This window comes from Leopardus geoffroyi, chromosome A1, assembly GCF_018350155.1.
Source record: "Leopardus geoffroyi isolate Oge1 chromosome A1, O.geoffroyi_Oge1_pat1.0, whole genome shotgun sequence".
NCBI lineage: Eukaryota > Metazoa > Chordata > Mammalia > Carnivora > Felidae > Leopardus > Leopardus geoffroyi.
The window spans coordinates 206,296,216-206,308,426 of record NC_059326.1 but is presented as its reverse complement, the minus strand read 5'-3'; the positions used below and the strand labels follow the sequence as shown (position 1 = coordinate 206,308,426).

General features: G+C 39.2%; 1 protein-coding gene across 6 annotated transcripts in view; it reads right to left on the bottom strand.

Moving 5' to 3' along the window:
- The window catches only part of MROH2B (maestro heat like repeat family member 2B), a 73,045-nt gene that overhangs the window by 24,834 nt on the left and 36,000 nt on the right, over positions 1–12,211 (bottom strand). For all 6 annotated transcript variants that reach the window (XR_006701800.1, XR_006701798.1, XR_006701799.1 and 3 more), the window contains 5 exons: positions 6,873–6,980; positions 6,190–6,342; positions 3,189–3,215; positions 2,061–2,180; positions 1,765–1,844 (listed from right to left, as the gene is read on the bottom strand). Coding sequence is in view for 3 of the 6 variants with exons in the window: in XM_045439360.1 (XP_045295316.1) it covers positions 1,765–1,844; positions 2,061–2,180; positions 3,189–3,215; positions 6,190–6,342; positions 6,873–6,980 (488 nt within the window). In the remaining 3 variants the exon portion in view is untranslated. The remainder of the gene's footprint in view (positions 1–1,764; positions 1,845–2,060; positions 2,181–3,188; positions 3,216–6,189; positions 6,343–6,872; positions 6,981–12,211) is intronic.

Genomic DNA, 12,211 nt, shown 5'->3' with positions numbered 1-12,211 from the left:
GGGAGTTGTTTAGTGTGTATAGAGCTTCAGTTTTGCAAGATGAAAAGAATTCTTGAGGTTGATCGCACAACAATATGATTATACTTAACACTGCTGCACTATGCACTTAAAAAATAGTTAAGATGATACATTTTTTGGGTATTTTACAACAATTAAAATATTTTTTAAACAAATTTTTTATGCTTATTTATTTTTGAGAGAGAGACACACACACACACACAATGTGGTGAGGAGCAGAGAGAGAGGGAGACAGAAGATCTGAAGCGGTCTCTGTACTGACAGCCCAGAGTCCAATGCAGGGCTCGAACTCACAAACTGTGAGATCATGACCCGAGCCGAAATCGGTTGCTCAACCGACTGAGCCACCCAGGCACCCCTCACAATTAAAATATTTTTTAAAAACAATGAAAAAAGAACAATGTTTGTAAAGAATGGTAATAACATGGGAATATGTAAGGTGAAATAAGGAAAGACAGGATGCACGATCGTATGTAGAGCACGATCTCAACTCTACTTGAAATGAAGAATAGGGTATGAATTGAAGGACACATACCAAAATGTTGAAAATAGGGGGCAATTATTATTATTATTATTTTTAAAGGTTTATTTATTTTAGAGAGAGAGAGCACAAGCTGAGGAGGGGCAGAGAGAGAGGGGGACAGAGGATCCAGGATCTGAAGTGGGCCCTGTGCTGACAGCAGAGAGCTTGATGCGGGGCTCAAACTCACAAACTTGTGAGATCATGACCTGAGCCAAAGTCAGCTGTTCAACTGACTGAGCCACCTGGGAGCCCAAAGTTTTTATTATTTTTAAAAACTTTCTATAGTTTCTAAGTTTTAACAATGAATTTATATTTCTTTACTGCAGGGGGGAAATATTATTTTAAAATTTTGATTAAGGGGCGCCTGGGTGGCTCAGTCGGTTAAGCGGCCGACTTCCCCTCAGGTCATGATCTCACGGTCCGTGAGTTTGAGCCCCGCGTTGGACTCTGTGCTGACAGCTCAGAGCCTGGAGCCTGTTTCAGATTCTGTGTCTCCCTCTCTCTGACCCTCCCTGTTCATGCTCTGTCTCTCCCTGTCTCAAAAATAAATAAATGTTAAAAAAAGAATTTAAAAATAAAATAAAACAAAATTTTGATTAAAATTATTTTCTTCTTTAGGTTTATTTCTACTAACCAACTAAAATATGATTAGGGCTTTCATAAGTTTTTTTTTAATGTTTACTTTTGTGTGAGAGAGAGAGACAGAGCATGAGTAGGGGAGGGGCAGAGAGAGAGGGAGACACAGAATCCATAGCAGGCTCCAGGCTCTGAGCTGTCAGCACTGAGCCCCACGTGGGACTCAAACTCATGAACCTTGAGATCGTGACCTGAGCTGAAGTCAGACACTTAACCGGCTGAGACACCCAGGTGCCCCAGGGCTTCATAAGTTTTTAATTGGAATATTAAAATTTGCCTACAGACCAAAGTCTAGGAAAAGAAATTTCCTTTTGCACCAAAACTTCAATCCTTATGTATCAATAAGTCTCACTCCTCTAAGTGGCTCTTTCTCCCTCTTGGTTATCAAATGATCGGGCTCTTAGTTCTGTAAGTCTGAAAAGAGGGAGAAGCCCCAATTTGAAATAGCCCATCGATGAGCTGTGTTCACTTTGGGAAGGGTGCACTGGTGTATCCACTGACTGAGAAGTCAGTTGATCTGAAGGAGGATATTGGGAAGGAAATATTTTTCTCAATGAGAGCAAGAAAAATTCTCTAAAATTCTCTACCTGAGGTATCTAATGGCGATTAAAGCTTTCCACCGAACAGGGCTAGCTAAGGAATCCAGGGGCTCATTCCTGATGAAGTCCTGTAACACAAACAAGGAGGTGAAATATTTTAGAAAGGGGAGTTTCCACATGCAGCTGCAATCCCATTGGACCACTGGGTGCCCTTGGTCCAAAATATGGCAGAGATCTGTTTGTTCCCTGGGACTGGCAAGTTTTACCCACTTAAAAAAAGACAGCTCTGTGCTCTTGGTAACAGACTTTTCATGGCCTTGCCCATGTCCTCTCTGCCCACTCACCAGCATGTAACCCAGTAGCACCTCCTTGTAGGAGAACTTGAACCCCTGATCCTCAGCATCTTGGACAGCAATGCCAATCTCAGTGATGCTTCTTGTGAAACTCATTTGCAGATCCATGTCCTAAAGCGAAAAGATTCACAGTGCAAGCCAAAGTCTTGGGTACCACACCTGGTTCTATAAACCCAGTTCTTGACCTAGGGTTGAACTATGTGCCCAGACAGAAGTGCGAATCTGTTTCTTTTTCCTTCTCTACCTCAGTTTAGGATCAAAGTTGCAGGGAAATTAAAAAAACAAAGGTCAATTTCTACTCCTTCCATACCCTACCCCCCACCCCCCATAGATTGAGGTTCTATAAGGCAGTGGCTTTTAAACTTTTTGGACCATAAACCACACAGTAGGAAACAGTTTACAATTCCATTCTGTACTTACATTCTATCTATCTATCTATCTATCTATCTATCTAAATATAATATATATAATAACTGAAATAAAAGTTTTATGATACTTATTATTGCTATGTACAATGTTCTCTTCTATTTCTTTTATTTCATTAAAAAATTTGCTGGTGGGGCGCCTGGGTGGCGCAGTCGGTTAAGCGTCCGACTTCAGCCAGGTCACTATCTCGCGGTCCGTGAGTTCGAGCCCCGCATCGGGCTCTGGGCTGATGGCTCAGAGCCTGGAGCCTGTTTCCGATTCTGTGTCTCCCTCTCTCTCTGCCCCTCCCCCGTTCATGCTCTGTCTCTCTCTGTCCCAAAAATAAATAAACGTTGAAAAAAAAATTAAAAAAAAAAATTTGCTGGTGCGGTCCATTAAATCTATTACATTGAAATCATAGTCTACTGGTGGGTCACAGCCCATAGTTCTAAAAATACTGTTCTAGTTTGCAGTCTAACTTTCAAACCACCTGTAACCAAATATAGCTCTATGTTCTGTCCTAGATTAAGCTCAGGGATCCTGGCTTCAGAATTGGATTAATTAGTTATATATTGGGATCCTTTCCTCTGGAATCAAACCAAGAGGACATATATGCTTCCTGCATTTCCAGGGAACATACTTGGTATTCAAATGTATTTGTATCAAATACATCATATACATATATCAAATATATATATCAAATATATTGCATACCTTATTCATCACAGACATGCCCAGAACCTGAAAACCAAAGGCAAAAGCAGATACAGAGCCGCAGTTAGAGAGTTCCCTTACACCAGCAAAAAGACCCACCCACCAACCTGAAAACAAGAGTGAAGCAGGACACGGAGTCTTGCCAAGGAGTGGGTGCTGTTCACTCCCTCCCCTATTTCCTTTTTTTTTTCTTTTTTTTCAACGTTTTATTTTATTTTTGGGACAGAGAGAGACAGAGCATGAACGGGGGAGGGGCAGAGAGAGAGGGAGACACGGAATCGGAAACAGGCTCCAGGCTCTGAGCCATCAGCCCAGAGCCTGACGCGGGGCTCGAACTCCCGGACCGCGAGATCGTGACCTGGCTGAAGTCGGATGCTTAACCGACTGCGCCTCCCAGGCGCCCCTCCCTTCCCTATTTCCAAAGTGAGGTCCTGTACATTGGTAGACATTTTCCCCAGGTGAGTCTAATCTACAGAACGCAGCATAAAGATATCAGGCGTTTGGGTTTCAAGCCTCACAATTTAAAGAGACTCTACCAGATTTTGGTAAGAAAAAGGATAGAGGCTGTTGGCAGAAAGATCAGCGAAAAGCTATAGAATGAAAGTAATAGGGGAGCTGACTTTGGAAGGAGATATAGTCAGTTCTGCTATGATGCTTGCATTGAAAATGCAATTTTGTTCCAGTGAAATTGATATGTGAGTAAATACTTCTGGTATATTCTGAATTTTGTGTTTGCTTATACACAGTTTGGTCCATGACAGCAAAAGGTGAACTAGCTGAATTGAACTGCATAGGAATACTCACACAACACCTCAAACACGCCAGCTGCCTCAGTTTACCATGGTAAGAGCTGTTTCCCATACAAATCTGGCATTCTAGCTGTCTGTCTGATTTCAAACGACCCTTCTTTATACCACCATTTCATAATAACTCACAACTTTCACAATTCATGTGTTTTTCAAGGAAAAGTGACATAATTTTTTATAGTACTTAGATATTTCTTAAATGGTTTTTTTCTTAAATGGTTTTAAAAATTAGGTTCCTATTTTTTTCTGTGTCATTGATGGGGTTTTTGAATGTTGTGCCCCTTACCCCATTTCCCCCACAATCCTGTGGTTTTTTTGTACTGTGTTGTGCATATGCTGTGTTACAGCAGAACTGACTGTACCTTGAAAATGTACAGTCATCATTATCTAAAACATCTTTATCTCTTTTCCTCTTTTATTTTTATCCTAATTTTCCTCAATGACCGACTAAAAATTAATGTAACAGAAAACATCTTAATGTTTAATGTTTATTTATTTTTGAGAGAGAGACAGAGTATGAGTGGGGAGAGAGAAGAGAGAGAGACACAGAACCTGAAGCAGGCTTCAGGCTCTGAGCTGTCAGCACAGAAGCCTATGCGGGGCTTGAACTCATGAACCGTGAGATCATGACCTGAGCCGAAGTCGGATGCCCAACCAACTGAGCCACCCAGGTGCCCCAGAAAACATCTTTTTTTAAATCATATTTTTGGTTTTCATCATTGCTTTTCAAATTTTGAGTGCATCAGAATCACCTTTTCAGGAGCACGGCAAAAATACAGATTCATAGATCCATCCCTAAAGGCTGTGATTCATTAGAGATCTCTCTTTTTAACAAGCTCTCCAGGTAATTGTCATGCAACTGAAGGGTGAGGATCACTGCCCTAATCCCTTTCACTGGCGTATACTTATATCTGTGATATCATGAGTTCCCTGTGATTCCATTTTTATCACATACACACATGAATAAATATCAAGAGTACAGATTTATCAAGCAGGTGGTGTGTGGAGGGCACAGAAGAGGAGGTAAGACAGCATAAGGTACCATCCCTAACATCAAGGTGCTGACAGTCTGATGTGGGAGCAGATGTGCACGTAATCGGCAGAAGCTTCTGAAACTTGGCTATGGATAAGAATCATTTATAAACCTTTTAAAATTACAGCTGTCAGACTCCACCCCAGATCTACAGAATCCATCTCCCTGAAAAATGGTTCTGGGAAGCCGTATTTCAAACTTGATCCCAAGGTGATTTTTAGGTGGCTGACCTGGTACTAGTTAGCAAAATGGCTAAATTGACAATATATATAAAGTACTTTATTAAAGATATAAAAAGTACTATGGGGGACAGAAGTGATCAGATGAATTCCAACTCAGATGTGTGGCTCTGAGGCAGGAATATTCCTGGCATGTTTGAAGAGCATCAGCGACAGCCGGGGGGATTGGTATGAATGTGTGTGTTGGGGTGCGTGTGAAATAGTACCTAATGATGCAGACTGCGTAGATTGGTTAATGATATATTTTTATTCGCTTAAAGATACATGTATTGTGGGGCGCCTGGGTGGCTGAGTCGGTTGAGTGTCTGACTTTGGCTCAGGTCATGATCTCACGGTTCAGTTCTATGAGTTTGAGCCCCACATCGGGCTGTGCGCTGACAGCACAGAGCCTGCCTCAGGTCCTCTGTCTCCCTCTCTCTCTGCCTCTTCCCTGCTCATGTTCTGTCCCCCTCTCTCAAGAATAAATAAACATTAAAAAAAATTTAAAAAAATACATGTATTTCGCTTACTATTTGTGAGGCACTGTTTTAGGTGGTTTATCTATACCACGTAAAAGGTTGAACAACTACCATTAGTAACACTTCAGAGACTATTGCAGGGGAGTAATGAATCTGTAATGCCCTAATGAGGTACTGGAGTAATTATTTTAAGTTTGATTCGAGGGAGACTGCTATGGGTACTTATCTAGGAAGGTATCATGGGACATGAACTGCCCAAGGTTTTGGAAAGAAACAAATTACCTGACCCTGTTTTGTTATGAAAAAAAATTTTTTTTGTCTTACGTTCTCATCTTCCAAATATACCAGGTCCTGTCTTGCCTTTTGGCCTGTATCTTTTGAGCATGAATATTCCCAAGAGGTGAGCCCCTCCAAGGTTTGGGAACCCCAGCCTAGAAATCCAGGCAGCCCTGTGCTAGCCATTACCTGAGAGCACTGGCTGTAAAGAAATAGGACTTGGGATACGATGTCTTGATCAAGCCTGGTGAGGAGTTGACCCTTAGGAGCATGGAGGGCCACAGCTCCGTAGATTACCATGACATCAGTCTTGGTGAGGCTCTTTTTCCCAGAAAAAATACCCTGAAAGAGAGACATAAAAACTATGATTGAAGGTGTCGCCTTCCTTCCATGTTGTTTCCTAATTCTATGGACCACTACAGGGATTAAGAAATGAGACTGCGATGATGAAAATTAGTCTAAAACTGATACGCTTGCTTGGTCAAATTTAAACACCCAAAACTGTGTTGTGGATCTATCAGGCTTTAAAAGAGGTCCCTGTGGGAAAGCGTGTGTTAATTTTTACTTATTACATCTCTTTCCTTCAGGGGAAGCATAGTGTACACAATGGAAACTGACCAGGAGGCCTGAACAGTTGGTAGAGGGACAAACCTAGGCACACACAGAATTCCTTAGGACCTTTCGAGTCAGCAATAGTGATAGAAAATGGAGTAGTTCTGTTAGATAGCTGGTCGTGCTACAGGGCCTGGGCTCAGGCAATTCTCACCTGGACTACAGACCTGGGGACAGGAAGAGGCTGTTCACTGATGGGATCAGTGTCGTTTGCCCTTGCAGTGACCAAAAGCTTTGGGACAGAAAGTTGTTCTTTTTACCTTACATCGATTCATGAAAAACTTTTCCCGATCTTGGAATGTCTTAAGAACTTTTAAAACAGTATCCAAGTGATTCTCAGCACAGTATCCTAAAATAGATGTTATTCCCTAAAGTCAGAAAAGATAGGAGTTTTGAGTTTAACCATTCACTTATTCAACAAATATTTATGGAACGCCTATTATGTGTCAGGCACTCTTCTAGGTGCTGGGGAGACAACAGTGAACAAAACACACTGAACTCCCTTTCCTTGTAGTGCACAAAACCAGGGGAGATGACAGGGGAATAACATTAAATAAGCACATAAATTTGCTAAATATGTAAATATATAGTATTTCAATGGTGAGAAGTGCTATGGACAGAAGGAAAACAAGAAAAGAGAATAGCACTGTAGGTTGGGGCATTTTCAATTTAAATAGGTGGAAGTCTTCGTTAACAGGGTAACATTGAGTAGTGTTCTGAAATGAATGAGGGAGCAAGCCATTGGACTGGGTGGGAAGGAGAGTTCCAAACAGGATGGGGGAAATGGTGTTAGAAATAATTCCAAGAGCAATAAATGATCACATCTGACAAGGAGAAGATAAATAATAAAAAAGCAGCCTCAAAAGTTCAGTAAGTCTAGTGGTTTCTGACCATTTAATATGGAAGAGAGAATCCTAAACATCTTAAAATTTCTGAGGACAATGTATAACAAAATACACTACAAAATTTTTTTTATACTAGGTGGTCTTTATTAGCCTGGGAATTTTTAAAATTTATTTTTAATTTTTTTTAACACACTCTCCTTCCTCCACATTCACATATACTCTGCAGCTTAGGCCAGGGTAAGGAATAGGTAAAAGTGCTTTGGAAAAGCTCTCTAGGTTATGCTTATGTTTTCTCTAGGTTGAAAATCAATAGCATCTAAGGTTATTTTCAGCTTGTAAATTCAATGATTTTGATATTTATGATTTAAGTAAAAAAATCAAGGCCAAAATATACTAAAAATACTTTTTATTAAGTAAGAATAATTGAAATTCATTTTTCAATACTTTCACAAACCTGGTTAAATAATGAAGCATTGATCCTGGGATGCAAGTGTGGCTCAATATTCACAAATCAATGAATGTGATATACCACATCAATGAAAGGGTGAAACCTTTTCAATAGATGCAGAAAAAGCATTTGACAAAGTACATCCATTCATGATAAAAAACCTCAATAAAGTAGGTTTAGAGGGAACATACCTAAACATACCTAAACATGAAAAACCCAGAGCTAACATCATACTCAATGGTAAAAAACTTAAGAGCTTTTCCCTTAAGACCAGAAACAAGACAAGGATGTCTACCCTCACCACTTTTATTCAACATAGTACTGAGAGTCCTAGCCACAGCAATCAGGCAAGTGAAAGAAATAAAAGGCATCCGAATTGATAAGGAAGAAATAAAATTTTCACTATTTGCAGATGACATGATGGTATGCATAGAAAATCCTAAAGACTACCAAAAAACTACTAGAAATGGTAAATGCATTCAGTAAGGTCACAGGACACAAAAACAGTATAGAGAAATCTGTTGTATTTCTACACACTAATAATGAAGTAGCAGAAAGAGAAATTAAGAAAATAATTTCATTTACAATTGCACCAAAAATAATAAAACACCTAGGAATAAACTTAACTAAGGACATGTAAGACATGCACTCCGAAAACTATAACACTGATGAAAGAAATTGAAGACAGCACAAATGGGAAGCTATTCCATCCTCATAGATTGGAAGAACAAATATTGTTAAAATGTCCACATTACCCAAAGTAATCTACAGACTTAATGAAATCCTTATCAAAATACCAACAGCATGTTTCACAGAACTAGAACAAATAACCTTAACATTTTTATTGGAACTACAGGAGTGCCTGGGTGGCTCAGTCGGTTAAGCCTCCAACTCTTGATTTCAACTCTTGTCTTGATCTCATGGTTTGTGAGATCGAGCCCCACATCAGGCTCTGTGCTGACAGCACGGAGCCTGTTTGGGATTCTTTCTCTCTGACCCTCCCCCCCTCATCATGTTCTCTGCCTCTCTGTCAAAATAAATAAATAAACATTAACAAATTAAAAGAACCTATGCTTAATTCACAGTTGTCCCGTGTCTATAAAAGATACTAAACTTCAAAAAAAAATTGTATGGAGCTACAAAAGACCCTGAATAGCGAAAACAATCCTGAAAAAGAAGTATAAAACTGGGGCCCTTGGGTGGCTCAGTCAGTTGAGCATCTGACTCTTGGTTTCAGTTTAGGTCATGATCTCATGGTTTGTGGGATTGAGCCCCACGTTGGGACTGCTTGGGATTCTCTCTCTTCTCTCTCTGCCCCTCCCCTCACTTGCTCATGCTCTCTGTCAAATGAATACACAACATTAAAACAAAATAAAAAGAAGTTATAATACTGGAGGTATCACAATTTCAAGATATACTACAAAGCTGTAGTATCAAAATATAGACACATAGATCAACAGAACGGAGAGCCCAGAAATGAACCCATGATTATATGGTCAATTAATCTTTGATAAAGGAGGCAAGAATGATGCTGTGAAAACTGGACAGCTACCTACAAAAGAATGAAACTGGACCACCTTCTTACACCATATACAAAAATAAGTCAAAATGGATTAAGCACTTAAATGTGAGACCTGGAACCATAAAAACCTCAGAGTAGAGCATAGACAGTAACTTCTCTGATTTTGGTCATAGCAATATTTTTCTTGGTTTATTTCCTGAGGCAAGGGAAACAAAAGCACAAATAAGCTATTAGGACTACATTGAAATAATTATATATATATATATATATATATATATATATATATATATATATATTGGGCTTTTATATATATATATGGCTTTTCCCCCCAAATTTTTATTTAAATTCCAGTTGGTTAACGTACAGTGTAATATTAGTTTCAGGTGTATAATTTGGTGCTACAACACTTACATACAACACCTGGTGCTCATTACTATAAGTGCCCTCTTAATCCCCATCACCTATTTAACCCATCCCCACCCCCCACCTCCTCTCTGGTAACCATCAGTTTGTTCTTTATAGTTAAGTCTATTTCTTGGTTTGCTTCTCTTCCCCCCACCCCCCATGTTTTTTGTTGTTGTTGTTGTTTCTTAAATTCCACATATGAGTGAAACCCAATAGTATTTGTCTTCTCTGACTTATTTTGCTTAAGATTATACTCTCTAGCTCCATCCACTTTCCTGCAAATGGCAAGATTTCACTTTTTTTTTTAAGACTGAGTAGTGTTCCATTATGTATATATACCAAATCTTCTTTATCCATTCATCAGATAGACATTTGGGTTATTTCCATAATTTGGCTTATTGTTAATAATGCTGCTATAAGCATCAGGGTGCATGGATCACTTCTAATTATTATTTTTGTATTTTTTGGGTAAACACCCAATGCAATTACTGGATCATAGAGTAGTTCTGTTTTTAATGTTTTGAGGAAGCTCCACACTGTTTTCCACAGTGGCTGCACCAGTTTGCATTCCCACCAATAGTGCAGAAGGGTTCCCCTTTCTCCACATCCTCGCCAACACCTGTGGTTTCCTGTGTTGTTAATTTTAGACTTTATTACAGGCATGAGGTGATATCTCATTGTAGTTTTGATTTGCATTTCCTTGATGATTGGTGAGTGATGTTGAGCATCTTTTCATGTATTTGTTGGCCATCTGGATGTCTCCTTTGGAGAAATGTCTCTTCATGTCTTCTGCCCATTTTTGAACTGAATTATTTGTTTTTTGGGGGTATTGAGTTTTATAAGTTTATAAGTTCTTTATATATTTTGGATACGAACCCTTTATCAGATATGTCATTAGTGAATATCTTCTCCCATTCTGTAGGTTGTATTTTACTTTTGTTGATTGTTTCCTCTGCTAAGCAGAAGCTTTTTATTTTGATGTAGTCCCAATAGTTTCATTTTGCTTTTATTTCCCTTGCCTCAGGAGACCTGTGTAGTAAGAAGTTGTTACAGCTGATGTCAAAGAGGTTACTGCCTGTGTTCTCTTCTAGGATTTTAATGGTTTCCTGTCTCATATTTAGGTCTTTAATCCATTTTTTTAATTTTATTTTTTTAAATTTATATCCAGATTAGCATATAGTACAACAATGACTTCAGTAGTAGATTCCTTAATGCCCCTTACCCATTTAGCCCATCCCCCCTCCCACAACCCCTCCAGTAACCCTCAGTTTGTTCTCCATATTTAAGAGTCTCTTATGTTTTGTCCTGTTTTTATATTATTTTTGTTTCCTTTCCCTTATGTTCATCTGTTTTGTCTCTTAAAGTCCTCAGATGAGTGAAGTCATATGATTTTTGTCTTTCTCTGATTGACTAATTTCACTTAGCATAATACCCTCCATTTCCATCCTCCATTTCCATTTCCATTTTCCTTGCAAATGTCAAGATTTCATTCTTTTTGATTGCTGAGTAATACTCCATTGTAGATATATACCACATCTTCTTTATCCATTCATCCATCAATGGACATTTGGGCTCTTTCCATACTTTGGCTATTGTTGACAGTGCTGCTATAAACATAGGGGTGCATATGTCCCTTCTAAACAGTACACCTGTATCTCTTGGATAAATACCTAGTAGTGCAATTGCTGGGTTGTAGGGTAGTTCTATTTTTAATTTTTTGAGGAACCTTCAGACTGTTTTCCAGAGTGGCTGTACCAGCTTGCCTTCCCACCAATAAAGCAAAAGATCTTCTTTCTCCGCATCCTCACCAACATCTGTTGTTGCCTGAGTTGTTAATGTTAGCCATTCTGACTGGTATAAGGTGGTATGTCATTGTGGTTTTGATTTGTATTTCCCTGATGATGAATGATGTTGAGCATCTTTGCATGTGTCTGTTGGCCATCTGGATATCTTCCTTGGAGAAGTGTCTATTCATGTCTTTTGCCCATTTTTTCACTGGATTATTTGTTTTTTGGTGTTGAGTTTGATAAGTTCTTTATAGATTTTGGATACTAACCCTTTATCTGATACGTCATTTGCAAATATCTTCTCCCATTCTGTCAGTTGCCTTTTAGTTTTGCTGATGGTTTCCTTTGTTGTGCAGAAGCTTTTTATTTTGATGAGGTCCCAGTAGTTCATTTTTGCTTTTGTTTCCCTTGCCTCTGGAGACATGTTGAGTGAGAAGTTGCTGCAGCCAAGATCAAAGAGGCTTTTGCCTTCATTCTCCTTGAGGATTTTGATGGCTTCCTGTCTTACATTGAGGTCTTTCATCCATTTTGAGTTTATTTTTGTGTATGGTGTAAGAAAGTGGTCCAGGTTCATTCTTCTGCATGTCGCTGT